The sequence below is a fragment of the Marmota marmota genome, unplaced genomic scaffold (assembly GCF_001458135.2).
Source record: "Marmota marmota marmota unplaced genomic scaffold, marMar, whole genome shotgun sequence".
Taxonomy (NCBI): domain Eukaryota; kingdom Metazoa; phylum Chordata; class Mammalia; order Rodentia; family Sciuridae; genus Marmota; species Marmota marmota.
In genome coordinates, this window is record NW_026000102.1 from 7,552,671 (window position 1) to 7,570,741 (window position 18,071).

Consider the following 18,071-nt stretch of genomic DNA (forward strand, 5'->3'; position numbering starts at 1 on the left):
GGGGTGGGTGGGACAGTGGGAGGGACAGGGACAGGGGACAAGGCCTGGTGGGGAGAAGGGAGGGGTGCGGGGAGAGGCGCTCCTCGCTGCTAGGTGCCATGTCCCAGAGCTGCCACAAGAGGCAGTGGACGCACGGGAATGGCGCCAACCCTGGTGGCCGGCCCTGGCCCGGCAGGAGCTGCTCTGGTGGGGACCTCTGAGGCCTGGCACGGACACCCTCCCTGGGGAGAGCACGAGGGGGAGCCCTCAGGAGGAGGGAGGTGGGATTGGTGGGCAGAGCAGGGTCTGGGCCTGGGAGATCCTGGGGTCCTCAGAGTCACGCTGTTCCTCCTGGCCCCTGCCCGCGTCCCAGCCCAACCCTGCTAGACTCTCTGGGGTCACCGCGCTGGTCCGCCCGTCCCACTTGGCTGCGGTCTGCAGAACAGCCTCATCCCCTGCTGCTTCCACGGGCATCAGATGGGGCTGGGAGGGGGACCCCACACCTGCCCCCGTCCCACTGCACTCAGAGGACAGCCTCAGTGAAACCGCCCTGAGGGGACAGAGAGGGGCCCGCAGCCGTCAGGTCCTCAGGACTGCACTGACCCTCGGCTCTGGCTTCCTGGGGAGTCCAGGTCCTCGTCCCCCTCCTCCACGCTGGCTGCCTTCTTTAGTTTGCTGCCCTTTTTCTGTGCAGGGGGGCAGAGTCATGACCCGTGGAGCCCTAGGTCAGGCCAGGCCGTGGGCAAAGGCTGGAGGGTGCGTGGAGGGCCTGCCCTGGGCTCCCGGCAGCCCCAGCCTGCCAGGCCTCTCCCAGGGTCTGCAGTGCCCAGGCCACCCGGCTCCAGCGGGCTCTCAGGGCAGCAGTCAGTGGGGCCAGAGGAGTGCAGTGACCCAAGGGCCAAGGCACCTGCCCCAGACCAGCCCCTGCCCCTGGGCTCCTGAGGCCAGCCACAGCCAGCACCTGGTGCAGGCAGGACAGTGGGCTCGGACAGGGACCCCAGCCCAGGAGCCTCGCTGGACCTTGCGCTTGGAGAAGCTGCTCATGAGGAGGCGGTGGTTCCGTCTGCTGGCCCCGGCGTCCTCCCCAGACTCCATGTCCTCCTCGGCCTTGCTCTGACCCCAAGGGAGAGACAGAGGGTGAGCCTGGCCTCAAACCAGGACGACACCTGCCGGGCAGGTCCCTGCAGCCCTGGAAGCCTGCCTGGAAGAGGCAGAGCTGAGCCCGCCTTAGGGAGGCTAGGGGCTGGAGAACAGGACCCGGGCCCAGGGCTGCCTGCACTCCTGTGCCAGGTCACAACAGTGTGTGGTCTGAAGCAAGCGCGAGCTCCAGGCTCTGAACCTGTGTCCAGCAGAGGGCGACGATGCGACAAGCAGTTTGAGTGGAAGGTCCAGCCGTGACCGCCTGCGCAGGCCTTCCTCGAGGTCCCTGCAGCCCACTGTCCTGACCCACCTCTGGCAGTGCTAGGCTGGACAAGCATCGCCAGGCCCCACTCCCCAAAGCCAGAGTCCATGCCCACGAATCCCAGGAGCACAGGACGGGCCTTCCCCCCGGGACCCTGGAGCTCAGGCCTGGGAGCACTGGCCCCGGCCCCCAGGTCCACGCAGCCGTCCCTGAGCCCATCCACGCTGGCGCCGCCGGAAGCCCGAGCTGTGCATCTGCCCCCGAGGCTGCTGCAGCCCCCACCTCCCACTCCCACCAGTCCATTCCGTGCCCCCAAAGTTGGCCCAGCTCTGCTCTGGAGGTGCCCAGGGTGCAGCAAAGATCCCGACACCTGCGCCAGGGGACCTGGGTGGGGAGGGGCAGGTCCTGCATCCCAGGACCACCTGAGTGAAGCCACAGGCGTCCTGCAGCACACACACGGGAGGGCTCCGGTACAGAGCCTCTGTGTGCAGCTGCACACACACGTGCACACACACAGACGCCCCTGCACGCAGGCTCACCTCACTCACAGATGCTCCAGGGCTGCAGCTGGGAGCTGCTGTGGCATCTGACAGCAGAGCCCTCAGCTCCGTGTCCTCCCAAGAGCAGCCTGGGCCTGGACCACCCCACCCCGGGGCCACCCTGTCAGACAGGAGGGAGAGCACAGCAGGTCCCCACCCACACCCACACCCTGTGTGGCACACCCACTGAGTCCTGCCCCTGAACCTCCCGCCAGCTCCCGGCTGGCTGCACCCGTCTCACTCTCCTGCGGAGTAGGGCTGGGTCTGGTGGCCCTTCCTGATGCCGAGTAGCCGGGGGCCTCACTGACCCAGCCTTCCAGTCAGTGGGCTTCCTGCCCAGAGGTCCACAGTAGCAGGGGTGCTCAGGGCTATCTGTCCCAAGTGGCCTTGGAGACACTCACCCCCGGCCTCCCTTACTCCACGGATGGAGGCGGGAGGCTGAGCGCCAGGTGTGCCGGGAGCTGGTTGAGGCTGATGTGCGTTAAGCCTTTTCAAGCATCACCCAGAATGCTGCCGCTGCTAAGCCCCATGTGACCCCAATCTGGGCACAACTAAGGCGAGGTGGCTGGTGGTCCTGAGCAATGGCAGCTAGCCACAGCCCACACTGGGCCCCGTCGCAGGTCCCCACAGGAAACAGCTCAGCCGGCCACCCTCCGAGGGGCCATTCTACAGACAGTGCCTGGCGGGCCCACCCTCAATGAGGAGGGTCCTGTGCTGGACCTTGCTAGAGCTGGGGACGGTCCCCAGCAGAAGGTGAGGCCTGTTATTGTCCAGCACCCTCCGGAGTTGCCCCAGCACCGGGGCTGGGGGTCCTCTCCCATTCCCCCGGTATCTACCCTGCCCTCTCACAGGGACCCCTGAGCAGGGCCTCATGTCCCCAAGGGTCCTCACATACAGAGGGGACAGTGCCCAGCCAGAGAAGAGAGGGTCCAAGTGACTCATGGCGGGACCATCCATCTCCACCACAGTGCCCACAGGTGCCCCCCCCGCCTGCCAACCCGGCCCCTGTGGACTCCCTGGGTGGATGAATGAGTCCTCTGTGGCCCTCCCATGTCCCCCTGCTTCTAGCTCCACCATATGTCCCTCTGGCTTGTCCCTGAGGGTCTCAGCTCCTCTGTCCTGTGTCATGGCAAGACAGAGAGGAGCCTGCAGCCGACACTGCAGGGTGGGACCCCCACTTCTGCCACCTCGGAGCTCAGCCTGAGCCCCTTCCCCTCCCCCAGGAAGTCCTCTCTGAGCACAGCCCCCACCACTGCTGCCACCCAGGCCCAAGGTGGGCTGTATGTCGCCACAGGTGCCCCCAGGTGCTCCGTGGTCAAGGAGAGCAGAGGGTAACATCAACCTCCGGCTGTGCAGAGCCTCACGAGGGCCACACTCTGCTGCCTCGACATCTGGGCAGGAGACGTAAGGCAAGACTGTGTGCAGGGACCCACGAGAGCCACCTGCACAGAGCGAGTCCGTGGCTCCCGTGGACTCTCTGCCCCCCGTGGACTCTCCCGCGCAGTGGGCTCTGGGCCGTGGGCAGGAACACAAACACCCACCTCCAAAAATACTAGTCCTGGCAGGGGGCACAGCCCAGCCAGGGGATGCCCTCCCTTCCCCCTCCCGAGGGCCTGCGGGTCCCCACAGAGGCCTGCCCAGTTCTGGGCCCAGCTGCCCAGCTGCTGTGGACTGTCCAGCAGTGCATGGCCTCTTTGCTCAGGCAGCTTGGCTGATCACCTGTTCCTTGAGGCCTGCTGCCCCCAAAGAGGCACCTCACAACCCATCCCGGACACCCTGCCTGGCACCCCAACCCCTGAAAACACGTTCCTCTTCCATGATGTCGCTGGTGGCCGTCCCACGCAGCTGTGGGTGCTCCAGGCAGGGCTGAGCCTGGCCACCTGGACAGCTGCCAAGACCCCACTATGCCCTCCCTGTCACTCATGGGACCCTCACTAATGTGGCATTGCTCAAATTCCCTTCCAAGAGGAGCCACTGGTCCCCCAGGGGCCACCTGCTCAATCCCACCCACAAGCTGTCAGCGGCCAGACTGTGGCTCTCAGAGTCAAGTGGGGGCATTGAGAAGGACGGGACCCCAGCCTCACGAACAGTGCCGCCCAAGCCCCAGCTCTCTGCTCCCGGATGAGGGCGGTGTAGGAGTCCTCACAAAGGAAGCCAACCAGGACCAACAGCTCTGGGAGCCCACGAAGGAGAAGCACAGCAGCTCAGGGCACGGAGCACTCGTGTGTGCAGAGGTGTGCCGTGTGCAGCTGTGATCAGGTGTGTGTGGGCACCCACGGGTGGTGTGTCTGGCTCAGGTGCAGGTGTGCAGGTGTGTGCACAGGGGTACCTGTGTGTAGGCACGTGCGGGGGGGTCTAGACCTCATGCTCTGGGCCTCACCCAGACCCCAGGCTGGCTGTTGGAGCACCTGCGGGCATCAGGGGGTCTCACCTTTCTGGCCTCTGCTTTGTGCCTAGGTTTCCCAGATGGGGACAGTGTGGAGATGGTGAAGTCGTTGGGGTCCTCACAGTCACGGATCTTGGACTCCTTGATCAGAGAGTCCAGTTTCCTCTTAGCGATGTTTTCCACACGCTTCCGATTGGTGGAGGCCTGCAAGAGCCAGAGGCCGGCCCCTCGGTGTCATCCCCAGCCCAGCAAGCAGCAGCAGGTGACAGCCCCGGCACCCCCCCATTACACAGCTCACAAAGGCTGTGATCTGTCTGGCTGGGGCCCGTCTGCAAACAGCAGTGGGCAGAACTTGGACCCAAGTCCATCTGATTCCTCAGGGTACAGACTGCCCTGGGGACGCCGCAGGCGCTCCTGGTGCCCCGTCCAGTGGGCCTCAGGGGAGCAGGTCAGGGCACCTGGTGGGCAACACAGGATCTAGAAGCCCACACAGGTTCCACCAACCTTGAGGAGGTGGACAGGGGGCAAGGGGTGGAATTCAGAGGAGCTTCCAGGTTGGTCAGGTGCCTTTCCCTACCAGGGCACCCCCAGCATGACCTGATGCCCTTGGACCCCTCGAGGGAGCCCTGCTGGAGTGGGCACTAAGTGGACACACCATCGTGGTGTGCACCCCCCAGGCAGACACGCAGGCTTGCCCAGAGTGGGACGGATTCTGCTGCCTCGGGGCTTCCTAAGACAATTAGCCGCCCAGGCCGGGAAGCCTCCTGCACAACATCTTCCCTCCAATAGCCCTGGGGGAGAGTAGTCCTGCTGCCTCACAGCAACCGCAGCTGGAGCCAGGCACAGAAGAGGAGAGGCGCCGGTTACGGAGCCCCAGCCTTGCACAGCCACGGTCCCCAAAGACCCGAGCTCCCTCTGCAACTCCCAGGCCAAGCGGCCAGGCCGGCTGCAGAAAGAGGTGCAGAGCGCTCTGTGGAGGGCCACAGCAGGACCCACCGGGCCAGCGGGCTTGTCTTGCAGGAGCTCTTGGCCCTGGGGTTGGCACTGCTTGGAGTGGGGCCAGTTCTGGGCATGGGGGAGGTGGAGCAGGACCGCTGGCCACCCAGAGTCCAGCTCGGCAGGACTCGGCACCCACCTGCTGAAGAGCCAAGCAGACTGCGGGTGGGTAGTGGATCTCACCCCAAGTCAACTCAGAAGCGGGGACCAAAACAGGACCCCAGCAGGCGGGGGGCTGGCCCACCACTGGGAACACGGGTTCTGTGTTTCTCATGGGGAGGGGCGTGGCAGGCCACCAGGGCCCCCAGCCCCTGTGGGAGGCCTCCCTGCAGTCGGGCAGCTTTGCACCGCAGCTCGGCCCCTGCCTGTGGCCACCCCTCGGCTGCCTGTCTTCCTAAGTCGTCACCAGAGCCAGGACCAGAGGGCTCCCCCACCCCCGGCCACTCACATCCCCATCCAGGAGCTTGCAGTCATCGTCAATCTCGTCGGCACTGTCCTCGTCGGACACCTCACCGGCCTCTGCATCCTCGCTGATGTTGGCTGGGAGCTTCTTCCCCTGGGGGCGGAGGGAGACAGACCCGCACCTGCAGCCACAGCAGCAGCCGGCAAGAGCAGGGAGCTGCCCTCCCGCTCTGACCAGGCACTTCCTGGAGCAGCAGCCGCGGGAAGGAAACAGTCCTGGGTGACCTGCTCCCGCCTAGCCACTGTGGGCGGCATTGGTATGAGGCTGTGGGATGTGACCCTGGACAGCAGGCCTTCTGTCCTGGCGGGAGGGGGGCCCAGATAGGGATGGACAGAACTGACTCTCTCCCTGACCTTAGCTCCAGGCTTCCCAGAACTTTCCCTGCAGCTGGGGGCCCCCTGTCCTCTGGGCTTCCCACGGACATGGCCGGCTCAGAGATCTGACCCCACTTCGCCCACTCTGCACTGTTGCCTGGCCCTGGGGACTTCCCAGAACCCCCCTGGGCTGTCCTGGCAGGAGAGCTCCTGGTCTTGACGGCACAGGCGCTGGAGGCCGCTCAGCCTCCGTGCTGGGCCTTCCTGAGCCGGGCTGCATTGCTCAGCTTCCCAGGAGGGTCACTGGGCAGGGATTGGCTGGAGCAGGCCAGGGAAGATGTGCAACCTGTGCCCAGGGGCCCTGGCAGGTGGGGGTACGTCCTCCCTGTCCCATGCTGCCCACGTGGGCCTTGGCTCCACACCAGGCCCCAGGGCACAGCCAAAGACCCCTTCTGGAAGAGACCTATCAGGGAACGCTCTTCAAAAGTCACGTGACCCTCTGGTCCTCTGGTCCCTGAGTCCCAGGCAGGGTGGCCTGGGTTGGTCTCCAGCCCACACGTGTTGCTCCCACTGTGGTCAGTCCTGATGCGACCAGAGACAACAGGGGCAAGGGCTGGTGGTGACGGTGGGTGGAAGGGAGAGCTCCGCGGGGCACCCCAGACTCTCGCCCCTGCTCTGGCCTAGATGAAGGGTGTGACGCTCGAGAGCTGCCGGGACATCATTGAGCAGTTTGAACCCTGCCCAGAGAACAAGAGCAAGGGGGTGCTGGGTATTGATGGTGAGTGGGCACTGCCCCGAGGCCAGGGCACTTGGGAGGAGGACGGGCACTGGAGGGGTGGCCTGCAGGCCTGGACCATGGCTCTGTGCCCCTTGAGGTGGGGCAGGAGGCGATGAGAGGGGCTGGGAGCAGTGCTGACCCCTCCCCTCCTCCCTGCACTGTGTGACCACAGGTTTCACCAACTACACGCGGAGCCCGGCAGGCGACATCTTCAACCCGGAGCACCACGGTGTTCACCAGGACATGACGCGGCCGCTCAGCCACTACTTCATCACCTCCTCCCACAACACCTACCTCGTGGGCGACCAGCTCATGTCCCAGTCCCGGGTGGACATGTATGCCTGGGTCCTGCAGGCCGGCTGCCGCTGCGTGGAGGGTGAGCCCGTGCCTGCCCTCCCCGGCCAGTCCGGGCCTGGCCGGAGCGTGGCATCTCCTGTGGGAGGTGGTGGGCAGAGTCTCTGGGCGGGGGCTAGAGTCCAAGGACAGCCCACCCTGCTTGGTGGCTGAGCCCCAGGCCTGACTGGGGTCTACCTGCTGCAGTGGACTGTTGGGACGGGCCTGACGGGGAGCCCATCGTGCACCACGGCTACACTCTGACCTCCAAGATCCTCTTCAAAGATGTCATCGAAACCATCAACAAATACGCCTTTGTGAAGAATGAGTGAGTGGCCATGCTGGGGGTCTGGCCCAGCAGTGGGCAGGGGAGGGACTCCAGGGCCAGGGGCTGTAGGAGCAAAGAGGCAGGTCTTGTTTTAGGGTCTGTCTTTGAGGAGAGAGGGCAGGGAAGTGAGTCTGGGGAGAGGGCTGGCTGGTGCATGCAGGGGCCCCAGAGCCCGACAGGCCAAGGCTGCGCAGGCTCGTGTGTCTGCAGCCTGTTCGCGCACTTGGGGCACCACCCCCTGGTCTCAGCCATCCACCTGCGGTGGCTGAGAAGCCACACTGTGTCCAAGCTAAATTTGCTGTCACTCAGCGGTGGCTGCAGAAACTATTGAGGAAAATCCAATTTAGTTTCTGGAAGTAGAAGGCCGCCTCCCTGCCAATGAACTCTCCCCACGTCCTGGCCAAAGAGGCTCAGGCGAGGAAGGAGCTGAGTGGAGGAGGGAAGCAGGAACCCAGCTGATTTAGGAAACAGGAATGGCGTGGCCCCCCCAGGAGAGCTGGCCTGCGGTCCATGTCCAGCTGCGGGGCAGGCAGCAGCGAGGAGGCCTCTGCTGGCAGCGGGACANCCCGGACCTGCCTGCGGCAGGGAGACGCCCAGCCTGGCCAGGTCAGAGGCCTGCTGTGGCCTGGTGGCAGGCGGCTCACCTTCACCAGGATCTTGCCCTTGAGCATCTGCGGAGAAGGAAGCTTGGTAGCATCCTCACTGCTCACTGATGACAAGTCCAGCTTGTCCCCGAGGATGGCAGTCAGGTACCGGGCCATCTTCTTCTGCTGGACGACACTACAGTGGTTCTCGATGGACAGGATCACTGGATACCTGTGGCCCCAGTGCAAGAGGAGCATGCTCTGAGGCCAGCACCAGGGGGAGGGCTAGGCCCTGGGCACCTTGCCACTGATGGAGAAAGGGTCCTCACCCAGCCCAGGAAGATGGGTCTGCCAGCTGCTTCACGGTGCAGCCCAACCAGGAGGATGGGGAGTGAAAAGCCACCCCAGCAGCCGAGTGAGACCCTCAGCAACTTAACAAGACCCTATCTCAAGAGAATTTTTTAAAAAATGGGAGTGGGGTATGGCTGGGAATGTGACTCCATGGTTAGGCACTGCTGGGTTTAGTCCCTGGTAATGAAGAAAAAAATGCCCCCCCACCTAAAGTTGGAAAAACCAATGAGTTCATAGAGAAGGAGCTGGAGGGTTTGGAACAAATAAAGAAGGCAGGAGCTTCTTCCCCAAATTAGAAAAATAAATAAATAAAGGCAATTAGAAACTCCAGGAAAACAAAAAGTCAAGGTTTAAAAATAACATGGGCTAAACAATGCAGAACAGAGGCCAGACTGCGAGACCTGGATACTGGAGGCTATGGGGCCCGAGGCCCTCACATGCTCCATAAAGGAGGGGACACAGCCTGGCCCGTGCCAGCTGTTGGACAGGGCTATGGCCAGCACAGCACAGAGCGGGGAGGACAGCGCACAACTTCCCAGCCAAGTCCTTTGGCTCTATTTGCCTTTAGCCATTTTACTTGTATTTTACAAAAGGTGATCATGACCTTGTAGAAAATGTAGGTGACCCAGGCCAAGAGGGCACAGAGCAGAGCAAGAGGTGGGCAGAGGTGAGATGCGGAGGGGCACACGGGGACCTCAGGGGAGGAGCCTGATGCGGGGGGAGGGTGCTGCAGAGATGCCTGGTTCCTGCAAAGACACCGGACCCCTGTGTGTCCAACCACCTGCCCTGCAGCACTCTCCTCGCCTGCAGTCCCTGGTGTCCCGCTGCCAGCAGAGGCCTCCTCGCTGCTGCCTGCCCCGCAGCTGGACATGGACCGCAGGCCAGCTCTCCTGGGGGGGCCACGCCATTCCTGTTTCCTAAATCAGCTGGGTTCCTGCTTCCCTCCTCCACTCAGCTCCTTCCTCGCCTGAGCCTCTTTGGCCAGGACGTGGGGAGAGTTCATTGGCAGGGAGGCGGCCTTCTACTTCCAGAAACTAAATTGGATTTTCCTCAATAGTTTCTGCAGCCACCGCTGAGTGACAGCAAATTTAGCTTGGACACAGTGTGGCTTCTCAGCCACCGCAGGTGGATGGCTGAGACCAGGGGGTGGTGCCCCAAGTGCGCGAACAGGCTGCAGACACACGAGCCTGCGCAGCCTTGGCCTGTCGGGCTCTGGGGCCCCTGCATGCACCAGCCAGCCCTCTCCCCAGACTCACTTCCCTGCCCTCTCTCCTCAAAGACAGACCCTAAAACAAGACCTGCCTCTTTGCTCCTACAGCCCCTGGCCCTGGAGTCCCTCCCCTGCCCACTGCTGGGCCAGACCCCCAGCATGGCCACTCACTCATTCTTCACAAAGGCGTATTTGTTGATGGTTTCGATGACATCTTTGAAGAGGATCTTGGAGGTCAGAGTGTAGCCGTGGTGCACGATGGGCTCCCCGTCAGGCCCGTCCCAACAGTCCACTGCAGCAGGTAGACCCCAGTCAGGCCTGGGGCTCAGCCACCAAGCAGGGTGGGCTGTCCTTGGACTCTAGCCCCCGCCCAGAGACTCTGCCCACCACCTCCCACAGGAGATGCCACGCTCCGGCCAGGCCCGGACTGGCCGGGGAGGGCAGGCACGGGCTCACCCTCCACGCAGCGGCAGCCGGCCTGCAGGACCCAGGCATACATGTCCACCCGGGACTGGGACATGAGCTGGTCGCCCACGAGGTAGGTGTTGTGGGAGGAGGTGATGAAGTAGTGGCTGAGCGGCCGCGTCATGTCCTGGTGAACACCGTGGTGCTCCGGGTTGAAGATGTCGCCTGCCGGGCTCCGCGTGTAGTTGGTGAAACCTGTGGTCACACAGTGCAGGGAGGAGGGGAGGGGTCAGCACTGCTCCCAGCCCCTCTCATCGCCTCCTGCCCCACCTCAAGGGGCACAGAGCCATGGTCCAGGCCTGCAGGCCACCCCTCCAGTGCCCGTCCTCCTCCCAAGTGCCCTGGCCTCGGGGCAGTGCCCACTCACCATCAATACCCAGCACCCCCTTGCTCTTGTTCTCTGGGCAGGGTTCAAACTGCTCAATGATGTCCCGGCAGCTCTCGAGCGTCACACCCTTCATCTAGGCCAGAGCAGGGGCGAGAGTCTGGGGTGCCCCGCGGAGCTCTCCCTTCCACCCACCGTCACCACCAGCCCTTGCCCCTGTTGTCTCTGGTCGCATCAGGACTGACCACAGTGGGAGCAACACGTGTGGGCTGGAGACCAACCCAGGCCACCCTGCCTGGGACTCAGGGACCAGAGGACCAGAGGGTCACGTGACTTTTGAAGAGCGTTCCCTGATAGGTCTCTTCCAGAAGGGGTCTTTGGCTGTGCCCTGGGGCCTGGTGTGGAGCCAAGGCCCACGTGGGCAGCATGGGACAGGGAGGACGTACCCCCACCTGCCAGGGCCCCTGGGCACAGGTTGCACATCTTCCCTGGCCTGCTCCAGCCAATCCCTGCCCAGTGACCCTCCTGGGAAGCTGAGCAATGCAGCCCGGCTCAGGAAGGCCCAGCACGGAGGCTGAGCGGCCTCCAGCGCCTGTGCCGTCAAGACCAGGAGCTCTCCTGCCAGGACAGCCCAGGGGGGTTCTGGGAAGTCCCCAGGGCCAGGCAACAGTGCAGAGTGGGCGAAGTGGGGTCAGATCTCTGAGCCGGCCATGTCCGTGGGAAGCCCAGAGGACAGGGGGCCCCCAGCTGCAGGGAAAGTTCTGGGAAGCCTGGAGCTAAGGTCAGGGAGAGAGTCAGTTCTGTCCATCCCTATCTGGGCCCCCCTCCCGCCAGGACAGAAGGCCTGCTGTCCAGGGTCACATCCCACAGCCTCATACCAATGCCGCCCACAGTGGCTAGGCGGGAGCAGGTCACCCAGGACGGTAGGACCTAGCCCAGGAGCCAGCCTCTCTCTCCTGGACACAACCACCAAGTGTCCTGCCAGGAGGACAGGAAAGGGGTCCGACATGGTCTCCATGGGATGGAGCCCAGCAAACCGTGAGGTGGGAGGGGAACTGGGACCACAGGCCCAGGGTAGCCCCTAGGGCTGACCCAGGATGGGGGAGGACATGCAGGGGCAGCGGAGGGCACCGATAGTGGCCCCTCGCAAGCCCTGCCTGGGGTCCCCTCCTGCTGCTCTGCCACCCACCTGCCACACTCCCAGGGCAGCTGCCCGTGGCCATCACCATTACCTGACTGGAAGTAGGAGGCTAGGCCCAGCAGAGGCCTGAGCTGTGCCCAGGTGCTGTGCCGCCCTGAGGCTTGACCCTGCCCTGCCCTCCTCCCTGAGAGGGCCTATGGGGGGCAGGAGGGCAGGTCCAGGCCAGCACAGCAGGGCCCCACACTGTCTGAGCCCCTCCCACAGGGCACTCTGCCCCATTGGGCTGGACCTGCAGTCCTGCCACCCAGGGAGTATCTGGGTCTGGGACAGGAGACCTGACCCAGTGGGGCAGTTCCCAGGGACCACTCAGCTTGGTATGGGCCTCTGATGTGGACCAACTTCCTGGGTCAAGATAAAGAGGTAGCATCTGGTGTTTGCTGGACACCCAGGTGTGTACAGGCGGACATGGGCCCAGAGCCAGTCAGGCCTCTGTGGCTGACCGCTGTGGTTAAGGAGCAGTGCTAAAGGCTGGGCCACAAAACCTTAGTCCTCAAGATACCCGACAGGAAGCTGGTGCCATGGGCCAGCTGTGGGCCCCATCTGGAGGCTGGGGGGACCTCAGTCAGGACAGAGCTGGACAGAGGCCCCGCCCACCTGGCAGCGCCCCCCTGTGGTTTGCACCCTGGAAAATTGACACTGAAGCAAATTTGCTGGCCTCAGCTGCTGGGCTGTCCCCAGGCCCAGACGCTGAGCGGAGCTGAAGGCCCGGCCACGCAGCCGGCCACGCGACGCCCGGCCAGGCCTCACCTTCTGCTCCACCTCCAGGAAGCGCTGCAGGTCGGCAGCGTCCAGGTGGTCCTTGTGGTTACTGTAGGTCAGCATGAGGAGGTAGAGGTCCCGGCGGGTGGACATCATCTTGTAGAAAGCACAGAACTCCTCGAATCCCAGCGTTCCCTGGCAGTCATCTGTATCCGCTTCCTACGAGGCAAGCCCCTGCCTTCAGGGGGGCCCTGCAGGCCCAGCCCCTCCTCAGTCCAGCCCCCAGCCTCCCCTCCTCCCCTGCCCGAGACCCTCTGGGCACCCAGCTCACAGGGCTCCCTGTTACCCCCCAACCCTGGAAGACACAGATCTGACCACCGTCCCTGGCGACTTGCAAGGTCCACCTGTGAGTCAGCCCCAGCCACCCCACACCAGAGTCGCCACCACCTCACACTGGGGCTGACCTGCACCCCAGGCTGTGCCCCACAGCCACAGTTACTACTGGCTGCCCACTGATCAGAAATGCCAGGGCCCCAGGGGCTAGCAGCGTCCTGACTCGGGTCTCCGGGGTAGAGGCACTTCAGCCTTCGGCAGCAAGAGGGATGCACCAGACAACCCCAGGAAGCCTGAGGGGTTCCCCCAGGTGCCACGGCTGCCATGAGCAATCCCGCAAGGGAGCCCCGTGAGACCAACCGCGGCCTCCTCTCTGCCTCCACAGGCGTGGGGAGCACCTGCCCCTGCGAGGGTCAGCCGGGGGCAGACCTGGAGCACAAGGGCACCCCCTCGTTGAAAGCTGGGCTGCCCAGAGGAGACCTAAGGCACCACAGGGCCCACGGGGTCCCTGGGAGGGCCAGCCAGGCCACAGTGGAAGAGGCTAATTGAGGCCTTTGTTCCCTAGGAATTGGAGCCCTGCAAAGGCTGGGTGACCAGGGTGGGGTGGGTGGGCAGGCCAAGCCCACTCCTGGCCTGGAGGTGAGGGGCCCTGGCGTGGCACCCAGACCAGCCCTCTCACCAAAGAGTGCTTGGCCAGAGGGACCCTGCACTTCACAGAGTGGCAGTGCTCATGGCCTGGGCTGGGGTGGCCCTGGGCTGGACACATGCCTGCCTAGGTGCTCAGCAGCACAGGACGTCTGGGGGCCCAGGCCACGGCTCAGCCTCCTGCCTCAATCCTGGCCCTCCACTGACCATCTGCCCAAAGGCAGGCTCTGTCCTGGGCCCTGGCACCCCAGGCCTGGGCACACAGGTGCCTGACCAGCAGCATCCAGAGATACTCGGAGTCCTTGGGCCTGCACAAAACGTCCAGGTCCAGTCCTCTGTGAAGTGGAGAGCATCCTGGATGGAAGTGCACCGAGTCTGCCCCTCCACAGCCGTGGCCACCTGAGGCTTCCTGGGCAGGCACTCAGACCCAGCCCAGGGTCCCCTGCCCAGAGCCATCAGTGGGCTGAGGGAGTTTAGGTTCTCAGTAGCCCATCCAGGGCTCTCAGGGGGGCCAGGAGGAACCCATGTGGGCACTGAGGAAGCAGACCACAGGCGCCATCCCCCAGGCTAGGTCTATGACCATGTCCACAGGTGGGGCCAGAAGGGAGGCAGGCCTATCACCATGGACAGCTGCACATGCTGGGTTTGCCAGCCACAGGATGGCCTTTCCCCGTGTGGCCATACAGCCTAGTGTGGCCAGGAGATGATGACAGGTCCCCCGAGGAGCCCTCCATGCAGGACACTCGCCCGGCAGCCCAGCAGTCCCCTCCTCCGTGAGAGGGCTCTGGGGCGAGCTGGCCCTGGCTCGTGCTCCCTGCTGCCCACTCCTTGGCTGAGGCCTGGCCCAGACATGGGTGTGCAGTGGGACCCCAGTGTCTGTGCTGCGTCCCAGGCCAAGGCCAGGACAGCCCAAGGCCACAGGCCCCAAGGCCCGGCAGGCACAGACGGGACCTCGTGTGTCTGACGCTAGATAGGAGGGCGGCCCTGAGTCCGAGAGCTAACGGCTTCACCCAGGACAACCAGACCATGCCCACTACAGGCCAGAGGCCCCTTTCTGAGAGAGGAGCTGGGCTGGTCACCCACTGTCGAGCAGCCGCATCCCAGGGCGAGCATCACCCACTGCCCACTGGGCTGAGCAGCATGGCCTCAAGTCCAGGCAGGACATCTGCCAGTCACCAGTGAGCACAGAGCTCTGTCCTTCACCAGTGAGTGAAATGCTCTTAAGGTCCCTCCCCCCCCAAGAAAAAGGGGGCCTGACCCCACCCCCAGCAACATGGCCACCCTGGCAGTGCTGCTGCCAGCCACAGGGCTGATGCGCTCCCCCAGCCCTCTGCCGAGCCAGGTCTCTGCAGCCCAAGGGTGCTCTGGGCGGCCGGGCACAGGGTGGGCGCTGGTCACCCCACATTCCAGCGTTCTTGGGTTTAATGAAATTATGTTGGAGTCGAATCAATCTCCACTCTGACTGGGCAGTTCCAGGCAGCTGGAAATAATATCAAGAATTTTTTCTTACAAACAAATTGATGCTAATTATCAGAGTGACCTGAGCCTGGCTGGAGCCACGCTCCCTTCCTGCGGCTCCAGCACCAGCAGAGGTCTGCTGCACGGGTGGGCTGGGAGAGCAGGTGCTCAGGCACTGGGGCCATCTCCGGCTGGCTGACCTCCATGGACAAGGGCCAGTGGGTCTGAAGTGCGTGGGTTCTGGGGTGTGAGGTGCCACCTTCTCCTCTCCAGAGCCCTGGAGCCTGACCCCTGCTACCCACTCCAACTGCCAGCCCAGGGCTTCCTCCAGACAATCTGGTGGTGCCAGGGCACAGCCAGGCCTGGAACTGCACAGAGGGACCCTGAGAGCCCACGAGTGCCCAGAGGCCCAGGGTGCTCGTGACAGGGTGGGCAAGCACGGGCTGCAAGAGGTCCGCCACAGGTCAAACCGCGACCTTGAGCTGCACCTTCAGCAGGCCCATCCAACAAGGGCCGACCCTCCTCCTCCTCCTCCTACCTGTGAGGCTCCCCGGGGTTCTGCTGCCTGGTCCCAGGAGCCTCACCTGGAGGAAGGGACTGCTGCACCCAGAGCTGCCCCCAGAGGCCCGGAAGGGGTGGGGTTGGGCCGTCCCCAAGCAGTCAGGGGGAGGGGGTTGCTGACACCAGACGTGAGCCATGCGCCAGTCCCACTGCCCAGGCAGTCTCTGTCCCCAAGGGGCCTCTGCAGTCCTCGGTGGGCAGTCTGACAGCACCAGCCCATCACAGACGTGGGCCAGATCTGCTGCCATCCTCACTCAGCCAGGCATGACTACCTGTCTAGCAGGAGAGCACAGGAAAGTGGACAGAGCGGTGCTGTCAGGCCACGAGCGTGGACGTGTGAGCACGCTTGTGTGTGAGTGTACACATACGTGTTGGGGGGAGGCGTGGTGCTGAAGCTCATGAGCCCCTCTCCAGGCTGCAGTAAGGCGAGGAGGCCCAGGGCCTGGTGCTGGCTCAGCCCATTCCTGCCCCAAACAGGACCTGCTGACAGCAGAGTTCCTCAGCTCGCAGAGGTTCCGGAAAGAACTAATTACAGGCAGCAAAGGCCTCCGCTTCCCTGTGGGGTGCATTTTCATAACGTCTAGCACCAGGCGGTTGTCCAAGGCAGCATGCGTCAGCTCACCGGAGCCTCTCGGCCAGTGGGGGCCCTGCCCCGGCCAAGGCATTCTGAGACCCAGGGATCGTGGGGGCTGGGACCCCGCATGCCTGCCCCGAGTGCCCAGATGTGGGGCCGGGCCTGTGTTCTGTGCCCAGCCCCTTCCCCGGAGCTGGCAGAGGCCCAGCTGGAGGAGTGCCTTCCCCTTCCTCTGCTGAAGAACCCGTGCGTGCGCAGCTCCCCTGGTGTGCCCGGGACCCCTCCCTACGGCGGCCCCTGGCAGCCCCTGTGGTGTGCGGCGGGGCCCGCCCCGGGCTCACCCTGAACATCTGCTTCACGCGCTGCCGGGGCAGGTTCACGTTGAGCTTGTGCAGCAGCTGCAGCACCTCGACGATGCTCAGGCTGCCGTCCCGGTTCTTGTCCGCCTCGTCGAACGTCTGCTTCAGCCACTTGGGCACCGAGTTAGGGGCAATGCGGGTCCCAGGCCTGGACACACCGCCCCACCCTGCAGCCGAGGCAGCCAGAAGGGAGGACCCCAGCCCATGCGCCCCTCCCATCCTCCTTCCTCAAACGACCCAGCGAGGGGCAGGAGCCCCACCCAGGTGGACAGTCGAGGGGTCTGCTCCTGGGTTCTGTCCCTACTCCAGTGTCCAAGGATATTGGTCCCTGGTGCGCTGGCGGCGGGCCAAGCTGTCCTCGTCACTGATGCCAGCCATGAGGTAGCGCAGGCCGGTCACCCAGGTGCGTGCCTCCTCCCCACTGGGCGAGACCAGGTCCAGCGACTCCCGGTGGCTGCCATGGTAGATGCTGAAGCAGCAGTTGGGGTCGAAGCTGCCGTCGGGGTAGCGCTGGAAGATCTCGGACTGCCGCCCCTCGCTCACCTCCTGGATGGAGTCGATGGAGACTGCGGGTGGTGGGGAGGGCTGGTCAGGGCCTCCCAGGGGCCAGGCATCTCTTGCCTGCCCGGGCTGAACACCATGGGGCTCTGACCTCCGCGCCTGCGGGGCAGGGGGGGGGGGCCCACCCTTTTGCACGGAGTCATGAGGACCCCCTGCGGCTCGGCTCTGACCCCGCAGCCCCTCCTCCCTCCTGAGAGGCGCCTGGCCGACTCGGGACTCCCAGGAGCCCGTCCACCCGCCCAGCTCAGGTCAGCTCCTTTTCAGTCCCGCAGCTGCCTCTGTGACAAGTCCTGGCAGGTGTGGAGTGGTGCAGAGGGAAGCCGCGTGGCTCAGGTCCTGTCAGGTGTCAGCAGGACCCTCCCAGATGTGCAGGCCACAGGCAGCCCCTCTGGGCACCAGGCACCCCGGGCTCAGCACAGCTGCTGCCCCCGCCACCCGCTGCCTGCTGGCCTTTCTCTATCCCTGGCATGTGGCGGGATACTGGTTCAGAGGACAGCTGGCCCACGCTGCTCCTGCCCCACTGGGAGGCTTTCATGGCCAGGGGGGCTCCAAGCACCAGCTGGGTCTCCGGGGTAGGGGAGGCTGGCGGGGCCCCAGCCCAGGCTGCTGGTTTCTGCCCCCCGCTGCTCCCCGGCAGCCTCCCTGACCTGCGTCTGCCTGCTCCCCCGCTCCTCCTGGGTTTCTCAGTGGTCGGTACGGTGAGCCAAGGCCCACCTCACCATGACCACACCAGCTCCACGCCTCAGTTCCCACAGGAAGCCCAGTGCCAGGAACAGTGCCCAGCACAGAGTGGACATCCCTGACCGCTGGGGCTTCTCCTGTCTGAGCAGCCTTAGGGAGGCTCCACCTCCCAGGACCCAGGGGTCTGGAGGAGCCATCAATCCAGGACATCCTCACCATGTTCCCTCCTGGGGCTCTGTGGTGGTGTGCTTGGCGACCACTAGACTGAGGCCCTTCCCTGGCACACCTGGATACTGCCCTTCAGCAAAGCCACACCTACCCCTGGTCTGTAAGGCTCAAGTGTCCCTCCCACCCTGGCCTCCTACCTCGCCCTCAGTGTCCGGATTCTCCCATCTGCCCCTGCACAAAGCTGGCCAGCATCTCCCCTCGTGCTCCCACCCAGGCTGCCTGGGCCAGTGCTTGGTGCCCAAGCCCCACCCCGGGCGCCTGGCTCAGGTCTTGTTTCCTGTCTTCAGGCTGCTCTTCTCCCCCCCTGGGCTGCTTGCC

At 64.4% G+C, this 18,071-nt stretch overlaps 2 protein-coding genes across 2 annotated transcripts in view; one reads left to right on the forward strand and one right to left on the reverse strand.

Annotated features, from left to right (window-relative positions):
- LOC107155445 (1-phosphatidylinositol 4,5-bisphosphate phosphodiesterase eta-2) overlaps nucleotides 1-18,071 on the reverse strand; it is a 34,572-nt gene that overhangs the window by 6,108 nt on the left and 10,393 nt on the right. The window contains exons 3-14 of the mRNA XM_048783569.1: nucleotides 16,606-16,849; nucleotides 16,266-16,395; nucleotides 12,402-12,572; nucleotides 10,496-10,589; nucleotides 10,120-10,323; nucleotides 9,835-9,955; nucleotides 8,163-8,334; nucleotides 5,751-5,858; nucleotides 4,352-4,510; nucleotides 1,000-1,092; nucleotides 583-665; nucleotides 7-221 (exon numbers count right to left, since the gene is read on the reverse strand). Of these exons, the coding sequence (XP_048639526.1) occupies nucleotides 7-221; nucleotides 583-665; nucleotides 1,000-1,092; nucleotides 4,352-4,510; nucleotides 5,751-5,858; nucleotides 8,163-8,334; nucleotides 9,835-9,955; nucleotides 10,120-10,323; nucleotides 10,496-10,589; nucleotides 12,402-12,572; nucleotides 16,266-16,395; nucleotides 16,606-16,849 (1,794 nt within the window). The remainder of the gene's footprint in view (nucleotides 1-6; nucleotides 222-582; nucleotides 666-999; nucleotides 1,093-4,351; nucleotides 4,511-5,750; nucleotides 5,859-8,162; nucleotides 8,335-9,834; nucleotides 9,956-10,119; nucleotides 10,324-10,495; nucleotides 10,590-12,401; nucleotides 12,573-16,265; nucleotides 16,396-16,605; nucleotides 16,850-18,071) is intronic.
- On the forward strand, nucleotides 6,721-8,075 carry LOC125610801 (1-phosphatidylinositol 4,5-bisphosphate phosphodiesterase eta-2-like). Its single transcript, XM_048783791.1, has 3 exons — nucleotides 6,721-6,857; nucleotides 7,030-7,233; nucleotides 7,398-8,075. The coding sequence occupies exons 1-3, from the start codon at nucleotides 6,764-6,766 to the stop codon at nucleotides 7,520-7,522; spliced, it is 423 nt and encodes a 140-aa protein (XP_048639748.1). The 5' UTR covers nucleotides 6,721-6,763; the 3' UTR covers nucleotides 7,523-8,075.

What these genes read in the sequence shown, in the direction of transcription:
- LOC125610801 (XM_048783791.1), top strand. Translation starts at nt 6,764, where the DNA reads ATGAAGGGTGTGACGCTCGAGAGCTGCCGGGACATCATTGAGCAGTTT. An exon ending in GGGGGTGCTGGGTATTGATG is followed by an intron (nt 6,858 to 7,029) that starts GTGAGTGGGCAC and finishes GTGTGACCACAG; the next exon opens with GTTTCACCAACTACACGCGG. An exon ending in CGGCTGCCGCTGCGTGGAGG is followed by an intron (nt 7,234 to 7,397) that starts GTGAGCCCGTGC and finishes TACCTGCTGCAG; the next exon opens with TGGACTGTTGGGACGGGCCT.